This window comes from Ostrea edulis, chromosome 9, assembly GCF_947568905.1.
Source record: "Ostrea edulis chromosome 9, xbOstEdul1.1, whole genome shotgun sequence".
In the NCBI taxonomy this organism is placed as follows: Eukaryota; Metazoa; Mollusca; class Bivalvia; order Ostreida; family Ostreidae; genus Ostrea; species Ostrea edulis.
This window is the reverse complement of record NC_079172.1, coordinates 7,180,203-7,202,357: the sequence shown is the minus strand read 5'-3', so window position 1 is coordinate 7,202,357 and position 22,155 is coordinate 7,180,203. Positions and strand designations below refer to the sequence as shown.

The 22,155-nt window shown below is 33.4% G+C and overlaps 1 protein-coding gene across 8 annotated transcripts in view; it reads left to right on the top strand.

Moving 5' to 3' along the window:
- Window positions 1-250: 250 nt before the first annotated feature.
- The window catches only part of LOC125658490 (uncharacterized), a 29,774-nt gene continuing 7,869 nt past the window's right edge, over window positions 251-22,155 (top strand). For 3 of the 8 annotated variants that reach the window (XM_056148389.1, XM_056148386.1, XM_056148387.1), the window contains exons 1-5: window positions 279-506; window positions 4,714-5,222; window positions 7,730-7,796; window positions 14,014-14,101; window positions 18,532-21,760. In XM_056148389.1, the coding sequence (XP_056004364.1) occupies window positions 4,923-5,222; window positions 7,730-7,796; window positions 14,014-14,101; window positions 18,532-21,760 (3,684 nt within the window). In that variant the 5' untranslated portion in view covers window positions 279-506; window positions 4,714-4,922. Of the gene's footprint in view, window positions 507-4,713; window positions 5,223-7,491; window positions 7,624-7,729; window positions 7,797-14,013; window positions 14,102-18,531; window positions 21,761-22,155 lie in introns of those variants that run through there. The other 5 variants (XM_056148391.1, XM_056148388.1, XM_056148385.1 and 2 more) reach the window with 4 other exon arrangements.

Sequence of the window (22,155 nt, the reverse complement as noted above, 5' to 3'; positions counted from 1 at the left end):
TCAAAATCCGAGGGAAGGTTTGCGTTCGCAGTTCGCGGGCAAATGCCGTTGCCACGCAGTCGGTGCGAGCCTGTGTCTGCTCAAGCAGAAAAAAAATATGAAAGTAGTCCTAACATTGTAAATAATGAGTATGAAGTCTTATCCTTGAAAATCGGCATATTTATTATACACACCATTACAAAAATAAAAGATGATAGTCATCATTTAAAATAATATGTACTCACTGTAGAAAATTCACGATTAATCTAATATTCTAAGAGGTTTACTTTAAGCGCAAGAATATCCGGCGAAAACCTAGAGGAACAACTAACGTTTCCTCTGGGGTAATATTTAGTGTTGTCTTATTTTTCTTAAGTTTTCCCTCCATGTCTATAACATAGATAGTTCAGTGATGTAGTTCTGCAGTGTGGAAACAGTATTCGCATCAAGAAAGGTTCACATGCGGAGAACTGTCCATCAATGACTGAATGTAGTAGATAGGTACCCCTTCGTCCTTCAGTTCCGGGGTAAGTCATTAATTTTGTTTAAATTTAACCCTTCAGAGATTGTAACAGTAGCAAAAAGTAAGAACTAGGGTTAAGTCTATACTAGATATCAGGAAATGTTACTAAAACATGGAATTGATGTCGTTACATGTGTCATGGAGGCGGTGTCAACAAGGATGTCCTCCTATTATATCTGTATAATAAGGCGTATCGAGCTATTGTATCTATATAATTTGATATGATGTCGTGAACGAACATAAAATGGTATATATATAATAGTTACTCTACAGTTGTGCCATTCATCAAAATTTCCAAGTATTTGTAAATAAACAGTTGAACATGCATTTGCGTCATGGACTTTCTGATGTAAAGGGAAGAAACTCTTACAAGTGGTAGATATTATCATAAGAGGAAAGTTCAGAAAATAGGGCAATTACATAATATACCCCTTAAGGATGAAAAACACACAGAAGAAATCTGATAGGGTGGAAAGTGGAGAATATGTACAATAATATATTGAAATTGAAAAATTTCATAGTTACCTTATTTTGGGCCTAGTTAAAAAATACAGTTTAAGTAATCTGGAAAAAAAAAAATTGAAACCCCTGCTAAACTCGAATGCATGGACTACAGGTCAGCAGCCAACAGGTCAACTTACTGAGCAACCCAACATGGCAAATCGATTTAAAAGGAATATATTTATTAAATCAGGGTTCGACGCTAAGACATGTCTGACCAACTCCAGTGAGAGAATCACTTTGATAGTAGAAAAAATCTTGTTTTCGTTACGGATAAAGATATTATCCTGAAATTTATTCACACGGTTCCTCTCTGAGGAATATAAATCAGTTTGCATTTCAACTTGATTGGTGTTGCACTGAAGGTCTGACGGGTGTATGTTGTATTGTTTGTGGTACTCTTCCTTTAATCTCTTTCACTTGCAATTTAGATTTTTAATTTCTGATGTTGATTTGTTTATTGACTTTAGTCCAAAGTGGTTTCTTTGGTAAAAGGGGAGATAAAGGTACAGAAAAGAAATCAAAAGACATAACATGTTTTAAGAATGTACTCTACGGAAGCATATTAGGACCGCAGCAGTATCTTTTTTTAGTTTGTGATAACAAATTAGTAATTTGTTATAACAGATTATTAATTTGTTATAACAGATTACTAATCTGTTATAACAGATTACTAATCTGTTATAACAAATTACTAATCTGTTATAACAAATTACTAATCTGTTATAACAAATTATCAATCTGTTATAACAAATTATCAATTTGTTATTTCAAATTGCTAATTTGTTATAACAGATTATCAATTTGTTATTTCAAGTTACTAAATTGCTATTTAAAATCATTAATTTAACAAGAGGCCCACATGCTTTATTGGTAACCTGAGCAATAGTTAAAAGTATCACTACTGCAAAGGGCTATGAAATCGATACTAATTTTCCTGGTTGCATATCTAAGCTACATAAATGTAATTTCTATTCATATTCTATTTAGCTTTTGCAGATTAGCTCAGACCCAGGCGATCTTTAAGGCCCATGAACCTTTTGTTTTGCTTTATTGCCACTTTAGTTACAACTGTGAATAATTGTAACTTAAAAAGCCTTCTAATACATGGTGCTAGATCTGATATTGAGCACATAACTTTCAGTTTGCAGGAAACCCATTTTGAAAATGTATGCATGTTCTTGATTGAAAAGTTTTTGTACCGGTGGTATTTCACATTTTTTCTTTAAAAATATTTATGAATATAAATATACCCCCCCTTCCCAGAAAGGGGACATATTGTTTTAGTATGAATTCTTCTTCATCTTCTTCCGATTCTCATACTAAGTTTGTCCGGGTCATAGCTTGTTTGTCTTTTGACATAGACCTTTGATATGTGGAGACTATGGAGAGAAAATTCACGATTGTCTATTATATAGTCTTGTCGTTGATATTGATAATCTATTATAACAGATTAATAATTTGTTATAACAGATTAATAATTTGTTATAACAGATTGATAATTTGTTAAAACAAATTACTAATTTGTTATAACAGATTAATAATCTGTTATAACAAATTAGTAATCTGTTATAACAAACTAAAAAAAGGTACTGCTGTGGCCCTAATATGCTTCCGTAGTACTCTACATTTTCATAATGGCTGACTTTCTTTTAAAACATGAATGAAAATTATATAGATATCAGCAATACTTGTCTATTCATTTCAAATGTCATTGCCTAGCTGACTAGCTCAGTCGTTTAGCACATCAACTACTGAATTGTAGATCGTCGGGTTCGAGTCTAGCAGGGATTTTAATTTTTTTCCCAGTTTGGTTTCTACTAAAACTGCATTTTTAGACCAAGTAAAGTAAATTTGAAAGTTTTCAATTTCAAAATATTGTTGGACAGTTTCTCCACTTTTCATCCATGGGTATTACATTTTTTTGGTGTAGCAAACATCTTTAATGCAGGGTCGCAATGAAGACTACTTTTATGTTATTTTGTGTAATCATGGATGAACAAATGCTATATTAAACCAAGAAAGAAGAGTATGTGTAACAATCCAAATGAATACAATGTAACTCATTTTCATGTGTTAAACCTGTTTTATGCTGAACATCATCTCTAATTATTTCTCAAGGGAAATATGCATTCTGATGACGGAATAATATTCATAATAATTTTTCAATGCGTAATATTTTTGACACTGAGAGATAAAAGAAACCTGTGATATATAAGAGGTCAGGTCTAGACAGTAGTGATGTTGAGGTCAATTCTAGTACAATTTTTAAGCTAGTGGCCCCTCTGATCTAGTAAGTTAGTAAGTCTGATCTGTTAGCTGGTGTTGAACCCTGGTATTGCAGGAATTTATACTTTTCGAAATGAAGCAATTATGATGATGTATAATTGCACATTCGTATATATTATAGATGCTGATGGAAATGTAATTTATGCATTGTACATTACTTTTACATCTTTAAAGACTCCAATTTTAGTGCCATAAGTTGAAAAAGTGTAACTTCATTTGACAATTTTTAAAAGTATGTATGTCATATGATTATGCCATTAGTGCTTGCTAATCAGGTATCGAAATTCACTTTTGTTAAAGTAGTACTAGCAAATTTTAACTTCTAGTATGAAGTTTCTTAGAAGTCTTTCATCTCGTAGAGTAGAATTAGATTTACTACAAACAGCGATGGGAATTATGCAATGATTTACCATCAGTTATGTCACTTGTAAAATTTTCCAATGTGTTAAGAAGAAAAAAGTGATCAGTTATATTGATTTTTATTAGTCTATAGATACCTAACTTGATTTGATAAAAACCTATGCTATATATTCTCATCATAAAGTCAATCTTTTAAATTATATCCTAAATTGGTGTGGGGAAGTTCAAGTAAATTGTAACTCTAGCTCATGCAGACTTCAGCCTCTCCTGCCTAAATCTTAAATTTTCAATCTAAACTATTAAAATTGTTACCTGCTTTCATTTTACTTTTCCTAACTGTATTAGTGCTGTGTATCTTACTGCCTTCTTACCCGATTCTTCTGTTTGTACCTGTGTTTTTATATAAGTGTCCCTATTTATATATCTATGCATGTTTTACGTTTCCTAACTATTAGTGCTGTGTATCTCATCCCTGATTCTCTGTATGTATGTATGTGTTTTTGGTTTATATAGTCCCTGTATATGTATGTATGAAGTCAAGTGTGATGTCATGATACATGTATATGTTTTTGTTTTTATTTAATAATTTGTGACTGCATGTGCATGCATATCATTTGTGCTATGTGTTGTATGCTATATAGTCAGTTAAAGAGCCTTTTAGCTCATGTTACTTGTTCACTGTAAATATTTCCGACTTTAGATAAAAAACAGATAAGCATCAGTCCACTACACTTTCAAGCTTTCACTTTTATTCCGTTATGATAATTACTTAGCTGCATTACGTATAATATTGTTGAATTGCAGGATAAAACTGGCAGTGTAATAATATTAAGAAACTTCTGGGTTAAGAGTTGACAAAGCACTGGCTATGAATATAGATTCACTTATTTACATGTTGGAGGGTTTGAATACCTGGTTAAAGAGTTGATATTCTGGATCTAGTTCCTTTTCCTTGATAAATTGAAAGTTTTCAATCTGTCCATACCATTATAACAACAAAAATTAGTCCGCCTTCATTATATATTGTTCAGTCTTCTAATTTTGTTTTCTTGCTTTGGCAGGAACACAATGGATGTGTATAGAAGAGAGATGACGAGTTACCTACCAAGAGAGAAATATGTTCATGTAAAGCTTATTTAAGCATCTGTTTGTCTTCCTCATAACGACCACGGCTATGTTGTTCCCACAGAACTACCCCTCTCTTTGTCTGTCCCTCTGGTTTGACTGTATGGGCCCCAGTTTGGCAAAGAAGCAGTACTGAGCAGTTTCCATGAAGTTTTCTGAACATAAGCTGTTCATGGAAACTGCGCGACTGCCGTCGCCAGTTCAGAAATGGTTTGGTCACCAGTTGGAAATTCGTGGCATCGACTCGGTTATTTATTCCAGACACGTAATTCACCTTCTCCAACAAGATGATGAGGAAATTCAGGACTATGTAGACCTCTTTTTCGATTCCAAAGCTGACAAAAAGCATCAATGCAAACCTGGCAGATATGACAAGAAAAAAATTAACTCTGAGGAGAGGAAAAAATCTGCAGCAATTGAATGTTTGCAGGCTGTGTCAGATGAGGTAAGAAGGACTAAATCAAACATAATCTAGACTGTACAGTAGAATTCCATGCTATTTCATCACATTAAGCATTTCATTGTAATAAAGAATTGGTATCTATGATGAATAACTTTTTTATCAAAAAAAAAAAAAATAATTGGCCACACTGTGTCTAATTTGTTTACATTCTCTTGTAGGTAGGTATGTTTTTTTTATTTGAATTTATGAAATAAAATGTTAAAAGTGTTTTGTATTCTCCTGCAACTGACACATAAATAAAAGATGAAACAGAACAAATCACTGGTCAGTTCATCAGCATGTACACTAAACTAAACATTAGCCAATAATTCTATCTAACTGTTATTATTAATTGAACAAGATAATGACAGTGTATTATAAGGCCCAGACAGCTTTCTCTCAGTGCATGGGAGTGTGTACTAATCCCAAATTCTTTACAATTACAATGACAATTTCAAAGTCTTTTGGTCCCTTACTGTCCACAACTCCTAATTAGAGCTTTCCACATGTCCAAATAGGGGTGTGAAAAACATTGACAGAAATACCTGGTCCAGGTGACTTTGTGTCTCAGTTCATTGAAGCATTACTTCACTTTTTGTATACACAACAGAAAATTTGGTGTTTCACACCCCAGATGGCAGCAAATTAAATGTGTGAAGTAAAAAAAAAATAAAGCAGCTTTCAGGTTCTGCTGGCTATTGTCTACCTGACAGGTAATTAAATGCTTTACATCTTTGATGACAGCATATTACAGGTATGCTGTAAAATATGGACTGTATTTTGACATCATATTGTAGGAGTTTTGCATCTTGGGGCATCGTAACCATTATGTAAATTTACAATGATTAAGAAGTGTTTTGAAACAAAAAATCTTATAAACCACATACCTGTAATCATTTTAAACCAGCATCACATTTGGAGGAGTCTTCTGCAGTAACTTTACTGTGGGACTGTTGGTAATTTGAACTGACAGATATACCCAAAAAATTGTCCATATAAAGTGAAAATCCTGTCCAAGTAATCTTTTCACCTTCAAAAAGTTTTATGAACGAGGAATTACCTAACAAATAATACACATATAATATGAAGACACTAGCCTTCTTGATATTTGCAGGACCTCATGATTTATGCATTATATTCAATGCTTCGGTGTCATTTCTGCAGATGTATCAGATAAGGTATAAAATCTTGTTAATGTGTAGTCTTTTGGAATTCCCTGTGTTTTCAGACAATTTTCATCAAAATTGGTATTGAGTGATCATATATAGCACAAGGTTCAGAAGATTTACAGTTTCTGGTACCACTAATTTCTTTTCCCGAGTATTTTGTGGAAATACAGGGTAAACCTGTGTATTTAATGTGTTCAGTTTGATTTGTTTGGTTTGGATGCAGTAAAGACAGTCTAGATTTCAATATTTGATTTTAATAATCCTGTTAGTATTAGAGATTTTGTACTTGACAAAGGTTTTTGATGATATGATGGTGTAGCATTTTCCTATCCCAAGATCATTTGAATAATGAAAACTGAATTTTCTGTTAAATCATAAGTGAATTATATTGTTTAACTTTGAGTTGTGTAAAGGTCTTTTATTAGCATTGCCTGTTAAATATTTAAGAACCTTGCATGACCAGGAAAGGATCTTGATTTTCCAATCTTTCAACTTGATAAAGTCGATATCTTTGGAGCAGAAAAGTTGATGAAAAAAGACGAAGTCTTTTAAATGAAAATCATCAGAATTCATTGATTTTTAATGACATTGCTTTATATGCTTGACTATAGAAATTCAAATGAATATTTAGAAAGGTAATGAACCAGTTTGAATGGGCATGGCTGAGATGGGCATAAATCCCATTAAGACAGGTTTAGTGTTACTAATTTGTTACTCTGATTTTCATATATAAAATTATTTAATATATAGGGTGAAAAAAAAAAGACTACACAAAAATACAATGATTCATATCACTGTCATTGGTCACATTCGTAGATGATGGACATAGTTTGTACCCTTGACAATACTTTTATTATTTATATGGGAGGTACGACTTTGTACTACTAGAAAGAAAAGAATTCATCCTTGACCTTTTCAGACCAGATTTGTAGAGCAGTGACCTAAACTTGCTAATTTCTGTAGGTTCTACAAGTAGAGTTTTAATATAGATTCTTTCCAATCAGGTAAAGATGTTGGTTTCAGTGTTGTGAATACCAACTTCAATATGCTTAATTATAACCACTCCTGACTAGAAATTCTCTCTGCTTTCTGTACATATAGCTACACCAGTTCTTGGCTAAAAGCCAATGTGTCCATTGTTGACTTGCTGGAGAAAAAAAATGCACTTTGGTAGGTGTCAAAACATGAGGTGAATCTTTCCTATTAATTGTCCTAAATGCTGAGGAAATTCAAAGGTATGAGTGTTTAATGTGTATTATGACTTCTTATCCAAGCTGTGACAGAAATAAATGTAAATTTTTGTTGCTGTTGTGTATTGATCTTGGGTTCTTTTTTCTACAGGACAATGATATAGAGAAACTTGTGGAGGAATTATGTCACAAACTGAAGACGCTGGAACAACATGATGGTAAGCTTAGCAATGAGATAGCCACTACTACAGTTAATCGAAAGTAGTCAGATCTTGTTGGTATTTCTGGAATTTGAATGTCATTGGGTAAAAATTCTTCCATGAGGAAGGGAAAATACAACCTGTATTTTCATAACACCTGTGTAGTGGTACTGAAATAATGCACATCCTTAATGAACATGCACTATGATTACTCTAGATTTAGTTGTTATGCTGTGCATGTGAGGTACAAATAATACTTGACAGCTGATCACATGCTTGCTATTTGTCCTCACAACCACAGTTTTGATGGTAGTCAGTTGTAATGTAATGAGGTCAGTTATCCTGTGGGGTGTGAGTGTGAGGAATGCTGATCAGGGAGATGGAGTCCTGCCATGGTTCTGAGACTTGATATACACAGATCTGTGTGGATTAGGTCTGTTTATTGCCTCTTGTGTGTAGTTCTCTGTTGACAGGTTCTTTAAGGTTACCTGTTATGTCTCATTATTGAAAATGACAGGATAGTAATCTCCTGAAATCAATAAATTCTTCATAAAATATAGTCATCAACAGTGATATAGTTAGAGCATAGAAGGTGCAAGGTCCATACCTGCACTTTCATAGGTAAATGGTATTAATTTCCACAGAATATAGTTTAAAGAAAACACAAAAACATACCACTTTTTTAAAGATGTCAGATATGCTCAAAGCAAAATATATGTATACATCAGCATCAGAAAATCACACATTTTGTAAGAGTATCATTAGAATACACAAAAACCCATTTTGATTTAAACAGTTTCAAAAACCTGGTACTTCATAAATATATATATGATTCAATTGTTGATATCAGGGAAATTAATATAATATATATAGATATATATGATTAATTTTGATATCTGGGAAATCATTGGGAGTTATTACTCTATACCACAATTTTTAAACAATTTATAAATATTTGATTATTTACAGAAAATATTTTTTTTCTTCAATATTTCAGTGTTTCGCTTGATTTTTTATTGTACCCATTCAATAAAATTCTTATCCTCTACAAAGTTTAATGTTAAAGATGTTGTAAAAACATACAGGACATGAGCTGAATGGAGACACCTGAATGGAAGGTCTTAAGCCTTTGATATTGTTTCTCCACTTCTCACCTGGCTTATTCTACATGTTTACCTGTTTTCTGGAGATTAGGATTATGGAACAGACCATATAGTATCATGCTTTTTCACTGTTTGTAAATTTGTACCTTCATTTGTTTGTTGGTTTGCCCTTTTGTACAATGATTTTATACATGTACATGTAGTAGGGCTCTCTCAATTTACCTCAAAAATTGATTTCAAATAAATCCAGCTGTATGGGCTTGAAAATACTCCTAGTATGAGTTTTAAATAATTTTTATAGCAGCATATTAGCATTTTTGTACATAGAATGTAAATTTTATGACTGAATTTTGTTTTCAAGATGCAAATGGTTGCATATGATAATTTTATAAATAAACATTTTTTCAGTCCATTGGAATATCTATTATTTCAATAATTTGGTTGGGTAAGGATTATTTTATGCTCATTTCAAATTTTTATCTGAAAAACAAACATTTTTGGAAATTTATAATTGAATATTATTACTTGGGTAGATCTCTACCATCACTTAATTTTTTGAAATCTAATTTTGATTAAACTTGCAGGCTTGCACTAAAATCTTTGAAGTTTAAAAGTAAAATTGACAATTTTATGGGTGAGGAATTTCATTTGTTTCTGTATACCCCTATACAATAGATTTTTACTATATGTCAAAACCTGTGGAAGCCCTTTAGGCTTACATAATGACTGCCTATTAAAAGATAAGGATTACTACAGGGCAGTATGGCTTGATTCTACTTTGATAAAATCACAGTTTGAAAACACTTTGGTCTTTGATTTATGGGTGTTATTATTTGTGTCATGGTTGAGTGATTTTCATGCTTCAAGGACAGTCATTGGGTATGAAAGGGAGCCAATGGGAGATGACTCTGGAAAGAGTTGCCTTTAAATGTTCATGCATACATGTTCTTGAATCAGAATTGGAGTGAAAGTGTTATTGATAGTGCAGATAAATGGATATTGTTGAACATACCCCTGATTGGACATGCACAAGCAGAGGTAATATCTTCATCTTTTGAATTTTTCAAATGCTAATTGCTTGTTTGACAATGTTTTCTTAGAAAATGTCTCTTAATTATACTAGATATACATTTGTTGTTTTTATGACATAAAAATCATTGGGCACAGTAAATGTTACACAGAACTGGTAGTTTACAAAGTTGTTCATACTGTAACATTGTAATGTTAAAGATTATAAATACTTACCCAAACAGTGACTTATTATAGTATAATGGATGATCATTTGAAAAAAGTTAAATGTCACAGGAATATAATATATGTTTTTGTAGAAATTTCTAACTTAATGCAAAGAATGTAATAAGCTCCTCTTATTAGCCATATAGGTTGAAGTAAGCTTTTCTGACCCAAGATGTTGTTTCTTTGTAATTTAAATTTGCATATATTTTCTTTTTCTTTATTTTTCTTTAACAAGCATTTTTGGGTAATGGAGATTCAATGAAATGTTAAAATGAAGGTTCTCTTCCAAAAAGAAATAATTGGGAAATAGTATTAAAAGAAATGACCCCCCCCCCTAAAAAAAACAACTCCAACCCCCCCCCCCCCCCCCCCAAAAAAAACTACAAGGCTATAGAATACAAGATTTATCTACAACAACTTTCTTATTAAATGTAGATACAATTTTTTTTCAAATCATTCATAACCTCCAGGGTCAAAGTTTAAGGTTTATGATTGAGTGTGAAAGTTTTATATATGAATATGTGGTAGAAAATTCACTTAAAATCTTTGGTTCCCCAAAACAGCTTGTCTTTATGTAGCATAGATTCATATATATTTTTTTCAAATTAAAGCTTTAAAGTTTAGTATGGGTCGTGGTGATAGTTTAAAGCTTTAATAGTTTGGATTTTTTTAAAGTAATAAAAACATGTGTTCATGTGAACATGACTACAATTTATCATTTGAAACAATTGGCAATCATATTTATGTATCATTGATTTAGTTTTGTTTAAAATAGGTGTCCCTGTGGGTCACAATAAGACCATATATGGGGTTAAAAATCTTGGGGAATAAACCTTTTGAAAATCTTTTGCCCTAATTTGTATTGTTGAAATATTATGAAAGCATATTGATGTATAATTTATATATGTATCAATTTACTATTTTGAAATGCTTCCAAACCCTTGTATCTGAATGCATTTGGTTAAATCTCTTCAAGTTCCACCAACTTAAAAACTTAAACAAATTGTAATCATGTTTGAGTATCTTTTTTCCCTGCTTCCGTGATACTTCCTCCTTTATAGACCCATTCATTTCCTGGCGTTGTTATTATTTCCATAACCTGCAGTAGTAAAACATTCTGATCAGGTGGAGCAGTGCAGTGTAGTTTTACTTCCTGAATCTTTTTGATCAATGTCATGCTTGCTTGCACAATCTTAAATATCTGTGTATATGAGAGAGAGAATTGAATGCTAGTGGTAAAGCAATCACTCAGTTGTTTATTAACTATCAATCTAAATTACTGAAACTGTTAAAGACAAAATTTATGTGTATATGGTACATGTACATAAGACAATTTATGTGTATATGGTACATGTACATACATGTACATAGTTCACAGAGTTAAAACATACTATTTTTAATTCAATAGACAAATGAATGCTAATTGATATTAAATCCAAGATAAAATTCGGAATTTGAATGGTACCTTGTTCTTTTTGGTGGCCAAATATCTACACCTTAAATAAGATGGACGCCACATCATTCCATCTGTTGAACTTTAAATTGGTGCGCAGCACTTCAGCCCTATACTACAGATACTCACTCCAGTAATTATATCTATATTAAATATGCTTTGGCTTTAAAAGGGACAGCTGCTATCATATGTACTCATCTATTGAGGTGTACAACTAAGAATATCCTATTCTGGTTTTTGGGTTTTTTTTGGTTATATTGTGTACATAATGTGTTTTTCTCCTTCCTTTCTCTCTTTGTATGTACATGTATTTGTAATTATATTGATGTAAATGTATTTTCTCCATAATCTCCTAAGGGAGGAAATAAAGTATGAATAAATGAATGAAAGGGAACACCTAAATTGTTTAATTGGTGTCTTAAAGTTAACCAAATTTGCAAATCTTGTTTCCTTTGATAGCAGATTATAATAAGTGTACTTTTTATCCTCCCCTGTTGCTACCAGGACTAAATTGAGTGGCTCAATTCAATTAAGAAATCATTGTCAATATTTATATTGGTAGGTGTCTTAATTATGGGTCACAATGAATTATATTGTAAGTGGAAAATGACTGAAAATACATGCAACCATGGTAACTAATTGAGCATTTAATTAATTACATGGTTTATAACTAATTATTTAATAATTAAATTGTATGAAAATTATCATATATTTTATGAATTATGCAGAAGAGCCATTGATGAATGATGGACAACTTCCCCCATTTTCAAATTACTCACTTTTAAAATGAATTTACAAATTTATAGAAAATGACTTTACTCCTTCAATTTCTATTTTCTAAGAACCACTGGGCCAGGAAGAGCTGAAATTTTCATGAAAGCTTCCTGACATAGTGCAGATTCAAGTTTGTTAAAATCATGACCCCCCCCCCCCCCCCCCTGAGGGTAGATTGGGGTCACAATAGGGGATCAAAAATTTTACATACAAATATATATAGGTAAAATCTTTAAAAATCTTCTCAAGAACCATTGTGCCAGGAAAGTACAAATTTACATGAAAACTTTCTGACGAAGGACAGATTCAAATTTATTAAAATCATGACTCCTGGGGTAGGATGGGCCCACAATAGGGGATCAAAGTTTTACATACAAATTTATAGGGAAAACCATTGGGCCAGAAAAGTACAAATGTACATGAAAGCTTCCTGACATAGTGCAGATTCAAGTTTGTAAAAATCATGGCCCCAGGAAGTAGGTTTGGGCCACAATAGGTGATCAAAGTTTTACATACAATTATATATATGGAAAATCGTTAAAAAAAATTCTTCTCAAGAATCACTGGGCCAAGTTTACATTTACTTGAAAGCTTCCAGACATAGTTCAAATTCCAGGAAGGGTGGGCCCACAATAGATGATAAGTTTCACATACAACTATAAAGAAAATCCTTAAAATTCTTCAAGAACCATTTGGCCAGAGAAGTTTACATTTACATGATATTTTCTTGACGTAGTGCAGATCGATTCAAGTTTGTAATAATCATGGCCCCTGGGAGTAGGTTAGGATCACAATAGGGATCAAAGTTTTACATGCTAAGATATAGGGAAAATCTTTAGATATGGGTCAAGGTGAATCAAGTGAGTGATATGGTCCATGGGCCTCCAAGACTTGTTTTTGTAGAAACAAGATCGACCTAATATAAGCTTTACTAGTGAGTTCATGTGATGATGAGGATTTTGTCAGTCTGAACAATATTTTGTCAAGTGTCAGCTAGGCCTTCATTATAACAAAGCAATATTATTTGTTCACGCTGGACAATTGTTTATAAGGGACTGAAGGTGTGTCCTGACCCTAGCCCAAGGACATTGGACAGGTCAAAATAATAACATTTTTAAAATTTGTGTCTGGGAAATGAATTTGTAAAAAAGGTAATACTTGACAGAAAGTTTGTTTACGACCCAAGGGTGCGTTATATACCAGGTATTCAGATAAAATGAAGGTTACAAAAGAAGTTCAGTAATTGTGATTTGATCATAATATGCTATGAATGAGGAGTATGAAATGTATTGTCCAATCACTGTCTTTTGTTACACAAAGTTTGCTTTTGACCTGTGCATGTCAGGATCCTACATCAAGAATATTTGAATAATATCAAGGCCACTGGGAGAAAAATCATTGTCATAGTTTAGTATTGTGCCATTACATTTGACCCAAAAGTTGACTTGACATGGGTCTTGACTCTCATCAAGATCATTTTAGATTCACCTATTTGCATTTAAAAGGGTAATAGTGAGCATGGTGAGTGAAATTCACTCACTTAAAAATAAGGGTGGTCCCTGCATTTGATATAGTGATCATGTGATGATACAGATTTTGAGATCAGTGAAAACAATTGCTATAGTGGCTGTAATGAAGGTTTTTGTAAGTTTGTGGTCTGTGTTTTCAGGAGTGGATGGCACCAATGGCCAAGAACAGAACACAAGTTCATCAGAGAGTGACTGCAGCAGCTCAGAGTTTGAGAATCCTGCTGAAAGGTAGATCAATCATTTTACAAGACTTTGGTATCAATAAGTTTGTGTCTCATATTCAGTGATTTTTTTTTTATCTCCATGTAAGTTTGCAACAGCGATGTAGCAGGGATACATTAATTTGTGTGCTCATTGCTTTATAATCTGTCTCAACCAATTTATTTATATCAAACTTGCAATAACGGTACCTTGCATAAAGATTACACTTCCTATATTATGATCAAATTTAATGACAGTTGAAGAAATGTTAATCTAGTTACATCTTGATTTTCTTGAGATAAAGGAAGAGAAATACTTAGATTTGAGGCATACAAGAGTTGGAGGACCTTTAACATGTGATTTCATTAGCATTTACAAGGATGTTATTCATATTTTTGGTTCCTATTAGTTATCAAAGCTAAATGTGTCAATGTAATTATGAGTCACATGTGTACAAGAGTTTTAAAGAGGTTTTCTCCTGACTTTTAAAGTATTGTCAATTCATTCGGAAGTATATTTTTGATTGGGGAAAATCAGGTAATCAAAAGGAAAAACTGGGGTCATAGTGCTTGTTATTTTTTTTTAATTCATAATTATTTCATTCACAAAAAGTGAATGTGATTGGACAGCAGGCATAGCCTATTTTAGTCCTTTCGAGCTTGTCATTGAGCTATAGTATGTTAAGCTTGACCTTTTTGCACTTAAAATTTACTCAAGATTTATTCACATAGACTCTGTTTGTCTGTTGGTGTTAACACAACATAAGCAACACAAATTAATTATTACATCAAATAAATCTATCCTCATGTTGTCCAACAACCTAAATTGTACATCGATGTAACATTGTTGTCTACTCACTCTCCACAATGTCATTTTTGTTTGTTTGTATAATTGTATTTATGTATATACAATGAACCTGAAAAAAAAACAAAAACAAACAATACAGATGTATATATATAAAGCTTTATATAAGTAAATTGGAAATAAATGATGACGCTTTTGAAACTTCGCTCTATGATCTGGGCCCAGTTGCATGGACAGTTAATGTCTAGTTAACACTATGTAAATGTAAGAGTTAACGTCTAGTTAACGCTATGTAAATGTAAGAGTTAACGTCTAGTTAACGCTATGTAAATGTAAGAGTTAATGTCTAGTTAACGCTATGTAAATGTAAGAGTTAACATCTAGTTAACGCTATGTAAATGTAAGAGTTAACATCTAGTTAACGCTATGTAAATGTAAGAGTTAACATCTAGTTAACGCTATGTAAATGTAAGAGTTAACATCTAGTTAACGCTATGTAAATGTAAGAGTTAATGTCTAGTTAACGCTATGTAAATGTAAGAGTTAACATCTAGTTAACGCTATGTAAATGTAAGAGTTAACGTCTAGTTAACGCTATGTAAATGTAAGAGTTAATGTCTAGTTAACGCTATGTAAATGTAAGAATTAACGTCTAGTTAACGCTATGTAAATGTAAGATGAGTTAAGTTAAACGTCAAGTTAACGCTATGTAAATGTAAGATGAGTTAAGTTAAATGTCTAGTTAATGCTATGTAATGTAAGAGTTAATGGGAAGTTAACTGTCTGTTAATGTTAACTAACGGTTGTGCAACTGGGTCCTGATGTTCATTTATTTTTGTACAGAAAGACTTTAAAGCATTTGCATTACTTTTTTTAAGTTACTAACTTTCCCTTAATTACATGCTAAAAACATTTGCATGTAAAAGAAAACAGGGAGAAAATTATTTAAAACAAACAGTACAAACAAATTATACATTGTCTGTTAGGCATCTATAAATAGCCCCACATGAGCATCAGGGGAATCCCAACATGATGTATATAATTCACACACACCTGTCTATTTAAGACTGAAAGATTGTAAAACAATGAATTCGCGTTTTTACAAGGTGGAAAAAATTTGTTGAAATTCAGAGCATACAACTTTAATATACAGAAAAACTCATTATCTAGAATTTGAGAGAACATATTATTGCACATGTTACAAAGCCTTAATCAGATATTTTAAAGAATCTGTTCTGTTTGGGAAAATGTATCGACCAAAGTGAAATTTACAACATTTCAATTACCATAGTTCCATGTCTCTACTTATATCATAAATTACAAAATTTAGATACGTGTCCTAGAGTATAAATAATGACGATATATTAGATAAAAATAAAAACTGTGAAAACATGATGAGTTAGGAATTTTTTATCAAACAATCCTTTTGCTAATAGTCCTTTCCAAACCCTTTCAAATTTGAATCAACATGAAATTTTTCACCTGGATAGGATTAAGTAATACAGTATAATATGTTTGGAGTAATGAAATAACTTGGACCAGTACCTACACAGTTATAGAATCCTGAAAAGCTGAGAAGCTCACTTCCTTAACGTAGTTCCACACTCCCGTGACGTCATAAGATTTTACAAAGTCAAAGATTTAATGACTGGAACATCAATTTTGTTGGAGTCTTTTTCAATAGTTATTTTTAAAAAAAATTGTCAGCGATAAAATATTTCAAAAGTCTTAGTTATATTTGAATAGTCAATATGTTTCAAAATATTGAATCCAGGGACAATAACTCCGTTTTCAATAAATTATTTATAAAGTCCATTATGCGATAGATTTCCTCTATTTTTCACAAACATTTTACCAAGGTGATAAGGAATCATTATCTGTCTTTTCATGAAATTACATAAAATTTTAATCCATGAGTGATTTTGAATAGCTCAGCTGTATGGTGCCAGACTTCGGTTTTTTATGGGGGTATACATACTCTAGAAGCTATAGATTTGAAATTATTAAGGAAAGGTATGGATTTTTTTCATAAATAACTATAATAGATGTACATCTACTAATATAAACAGAAAAAATGATATATAAACCATGCTATAAGGAAATTGTGTCCACATTTATTCGTTTTTTTACATTTTGGAGAATAACGCTAATTCAATAATTCTGCACTTATTCTAAAACTTGATGAACATATTGAAAATGACATGTGTTTTAGTTATTGACATGTTTCTTGATAAATAAATGCAATTAAACAATTTTCTTGCTGTTTTTATTTTAAAATAACGACAAATAACTGTTTCCAATGAATTTCATAAAAATCTACATAGGGGTACATGACTTCAGTAGTGTCTGTAATGAAAATTAATATGGAAATCCTTAACTAATTTGCCTCTTTTCATTACTCTGAATGTTAATTTATTGATTCCAAACAAAAAATGCTACCTAAACCCTTAAAGTCCAGGACTAAGGACCCACCTTAAACAAAACTTAAGTGTATTTTGTTATGCTTTTTAAGGATTTTGTCTTTAACAAATTGACAAGGTGTTTGGATATTACCGTTTGGGATATGGTATGTTGTAAAGGAAGTTCAGGGCAGTTTGTGAGATCCAGAGAAAAGTACTAGGGAATATGCATAATAAATTACAAGGTTAACAGGGTGGTGTTTTAAATAACCATGTGCCCAATCACCCGAGATGCATAAATTTTGCCACATGCCCACAAATTTCTTGGTATAGACGCCCGACTGGACATGTTAAAATTTCTGCTAAATAAAGTTGAAATGAATGATATCTATTTTCGTACTAGCCAACAGACAGACCTCGTCAAATTTTTAAAAATTGTTTATAATTATTCTCAAAGTTATGAGAACTGAGTCCCAGACACAGGATGACGATTTTGCGCTTCTGCGCACAAGGTCATACACATGCCATGAATAAAACGGTTGAACAACAAAATAAAAGAATATCTACACTTATTTGTTATTGTAAAAGGTTAAAGATTGTGAAAATGAAAAGAATATTAAGCATATGCACTCTAGATATAACACACATAGTAGAAACAAATTAGTTCCATCTTCCTTATTTAGAAGATAGGTAGTAATTAATTTAAAATTACTTTCTCAAGGCTAGTAGGTCTTTGGCACTTTTGGCAGGGCTGATAACTTTTACAAGCAGTCAGCCCTGTATGTCTAGCTAATTCTGCATAGAGAAGGATACTTTCTGGGGAAAAAAGAAGAAAAAGTTAGCTCCTTGCATGGTAAAGGTTAATCTTGACAGAATTTTAACCTGGATTTATTGACACTTGTAATTATCAGGATGAAGTCTCCTACAGCTGGTGACTTATTTTGACTTTTTACAATGCTATAGAACTTGACATTCAGATGTGTGGACAACACCTGCTTAGCCATAACATTTTTTAAAACCTAGATACTTTTAAGACATCAATAAAGAGAAGGAAATGTTTTTATTTCTAGTAATAAAAGAGTTTGAATAATGATTTATCATGGGGAATTTTATCATAGCTTTTAGACTGAGCAAAAAATAATTCTTCACCAAAAAAGAAAAAAAAAAAACATTTTAAAGGTTGTATTTTACTGCATAGAGGAAAGACCTGTCATAAATGTTTCATGTTTTTAACACAGTTTTACTGACTTTCAGATATTATGCTGCCTTCCCTGCCTTACAAGGAAATGATAACCACACCACTCCCACTGAATCCCTAAGTGTATGGAGGAACAACCCAATGACAAAGTCAAAACCAGACCAAACAGGAGAAATGGAGACAGGAGTAGCCCCGAAAGATAACCAACCAAAACACCAGCAGCAAGATCAATTATCACCCAAAACCCCCCAAAAGAAGAAAGATACTGTCCAGAAACTCCATACGAGGAAAAGCCCATCCCAAAGAGAAGATGCCTGTTACAAAGTCTGTCGCTTTCTGAGTTGGCCCAATGAAACTAATGATGTTGAAAATCCTGATGCCCAGACCAGCTCTTTGAATGATAAAGAGCGTTGTTCTCAAGTTGAAAGTATGCTGAAAGAAATGTTATTAAAGAAGAAAGAGAAACCCTTCAAAGTTCAAACTCCATCTAACCAAGGCAGTCCGACAGAGAACATAGATCAGACTAGTTATACAGAAATAACGAGGGAAACCAGTCCAAGAGGCACAGATGGGTCCGTAAGTCCAGAACTCCAAGAGGACGACTCCTGGTACACTCAGCCGATAGATATTTTGTTCACCTCTGAGGAACCCAGACAACGCCTATACAAAAGAAACAACAGTAGCTCTGCTTCACCTCTCCAACAGAAGTCTGGTACTAGCACTCCCGTCAGTCCAAATGGCAGTCTAACACAGCAATCTTTCATGGAGGATGATTTTCTTTTTCATTGCTCTACATCAAATACAAGTGAGACAGGATTTTCCGACAACTTTCCTGCTGATTTATCACACTCGCTGTTCAATCCGTGTGAGCCTGAAGCAGTATTAGATTTAGACACTGCTTTGAATCCAGATCAATCCAGCTTTTTAGTGTTTTCTCCATATGACAATCTTCCCCATGCAGCAACTACAACTGAGAGAGAAGAGAGCCCAACTGATGAATTCCTGACACAAAGTTCCACAGAAAATAATCTGAACAGCTTAACAACAGTAAGTGATCTGGAGGATATTGATAAAAGAATTGAAGACTTGGATTTAGATGAGACTTTGGCACCAGAGACTTTTTTGAACCATCATTACAATGAACAGATTATGAATTCTCCAAACAACGAAGATGTATACTGGGATGATAACTTGCAAAGTTATGGTTTCCTTCCCTCTGCAACAACTTGGCCATCAAAAGTTTTGGTGGGTGACTTGACACCAGGTTTGTGCTGGGGTGAAAGAAATGAAGGCTACTCAACAGATTTTTATAGCCATCTGAAGTTTGGGAAAATCTGGCAAGTGTGGGATGTGAATTATCAGAAGATAACTGGTGCATATTGCAGTCCGTTGAAGAATCCGCTGCACACCTGCTACAGTGACTGTGTGTTGTTTGGTTTGTCTTCCTGCTGGGATCCGTGCAACTCTGATGAACAGACAGAAATTTGGAGCTCCTGGGGCGATTACGAGAAATTGAAAGATTCCTATGGACAAAGTTTGATAACAGGGGACCTTGGCTCGGTTGAAACTTATGATGACACAATTTTGCAGGAGGACCCATGTAATCCCTTGGTAATGGTTGATGTGGATCAAGATTCAGTGGTTTGCCAGCTTGAGAATCAGAATAGTGAACTTATTCCCCAGATTCAGTTTGATGTTGTCTCTGAGGCTGGGAGTGACTATGATAATGTTCTGTCAGATGGGGAAGATGATCAACTTGCCAACAGTGAAGAAAACCATACCTACTACCGTCGAAGCGCATCTTTTGGCGATTTCCAGACAATGTGGTCTATGGTTGAGCATTCACCATCAAAGAACTTCAGCTTGGCGAGGAGTTTTGAACTGGTGCCTTCCGAGAGATCAGCTTTTGTTAATGTTGTCCAGAAGAAGATTCACCATGTACAAAGTGAACCTAATTTAAGACGCCAAAGAAGAGATTCTTTGACTATCAGTCCAACTAACGAAGGTCGAAGTTGCAAGTCAGACTCCAGCTCACCGGAGGAACACTTGTATTTTTCTAAGAAAACCCACTTCCAACCCATCCAGTCTCCAGTCGCTCAGAATACAGGTTCCACATACAACTTGAGGGACTTGTTTGGTGGTTATGCTCCATCAAAAACACCTTATCAGAAATTCCAGGAAGATGATACCTATGAAGTTGATGAAAAAGAAAATTCTTTTATTCCGATGTTCAAGATTCGAAAGGATCAGGGTAAATATATACAGGCTAACTTAGAATCTACTGATGATGATGCAGAAGCAACAGAATGTGATGGAACTGCAGTAAACCATCAGCAGTTTGAACAAGATAGGCAGATCTTCAGTTTATTTGGATATGTTGAAAATTTTACAGGTTCATTGCAAGCAACACCACAGAATCTTGGAGAGTGTGTCAACACCTGTGTGGACTCGGGATATGAAGATCTAGATCAGCATGTTCAAGAGAAAGAAGAGGCAGAGAGGGTTGTTTTCTATGATGGTCCTACCACAAACAAAAAGCAGGTGGGTCCATGGTCTATGAAATATGGATTTTCTTCAATACAGGACATGCACCCCCTTGAGGAGCTAGCTTATGAGGAAGCCTGGCAGTCTGTGCGCACATCAAAGCCACATGATTACTCTGACCATGCTGCGTGTGCCTGTGGAAAGGAACCAGTTGCTGGAGATTTGCAGGAAAATGCTAGCAGTGATGATGTCTGCAAGCCACCTGTGCATGGATGGGTAATTCAAGAGGCCTGGGGGTCGACTCCTGGAATCGAAGGTCAATCTGAGGCAATCTCTAAACACAGCATCTGGAGCAGTGGGCACGAAGATGGAGTCTTCTCTGAAATGTTTTATTATTCAGGACATGGTGAAGAAACTGCTGCAGAACAATATGTCATGGACGATAGTTCTAGTTCCAAGGTGGATGACTGTTCTGAAGAAATTGAACGTAATCTATTGAAGTATCACCAAGATGTAGTCGACAAAGAAAATGAAAATGACTGTAGCGTGAAGATTATTGACGAGCCTGAGCAGTGTGATCGTGAAGCGGATTCTGATCCTTATGGCCAATCTTTTATGGAGCTGAGATCATACTTTGGAGATGATTTATCTGAGGGAAGCACAGCTAGATCTGATCAACAGTGTGCTGGTCTGCAAGATAAAGAAAATGATCCTCCCAAAGATGATTCTGATATAGTCAAAGTGAAACTGGTCATAAAGAAAGGAAAAAAGAAACAAGATTTTGAGGATTTAGACACTCAAGTAAGTGCAGCTTATAAATATAATTGTAGTAAAGCATGGAAACATAAATTGTTTTAATTCTCTGGCCAAAATTTTGAAAATTTAATGCAAAAAGAGGGTATTTTATTTTTTGTATTCATTTTTATGTGACTGTAAAATGATGTTGTCTTGTTTAACTGGTACTGGAATTTGAAAAATGATTTAAAAATTACATCAGCTGAATTTTTTTATGTTGCTCTAAATCACATTTTAATTGCAAGAATATTGTTTATGTGTAGTTAAGTGAGACTAGCCATTTGCAAAAATGTTGTTTCTTGTGATCAACTCGCACACATATGGGACATAATCAGTGATGATTTGTGAAAGTTTTGTCATGTGAATGAGTTCATCATTGTTTGTATCCATGCAAAAATAAG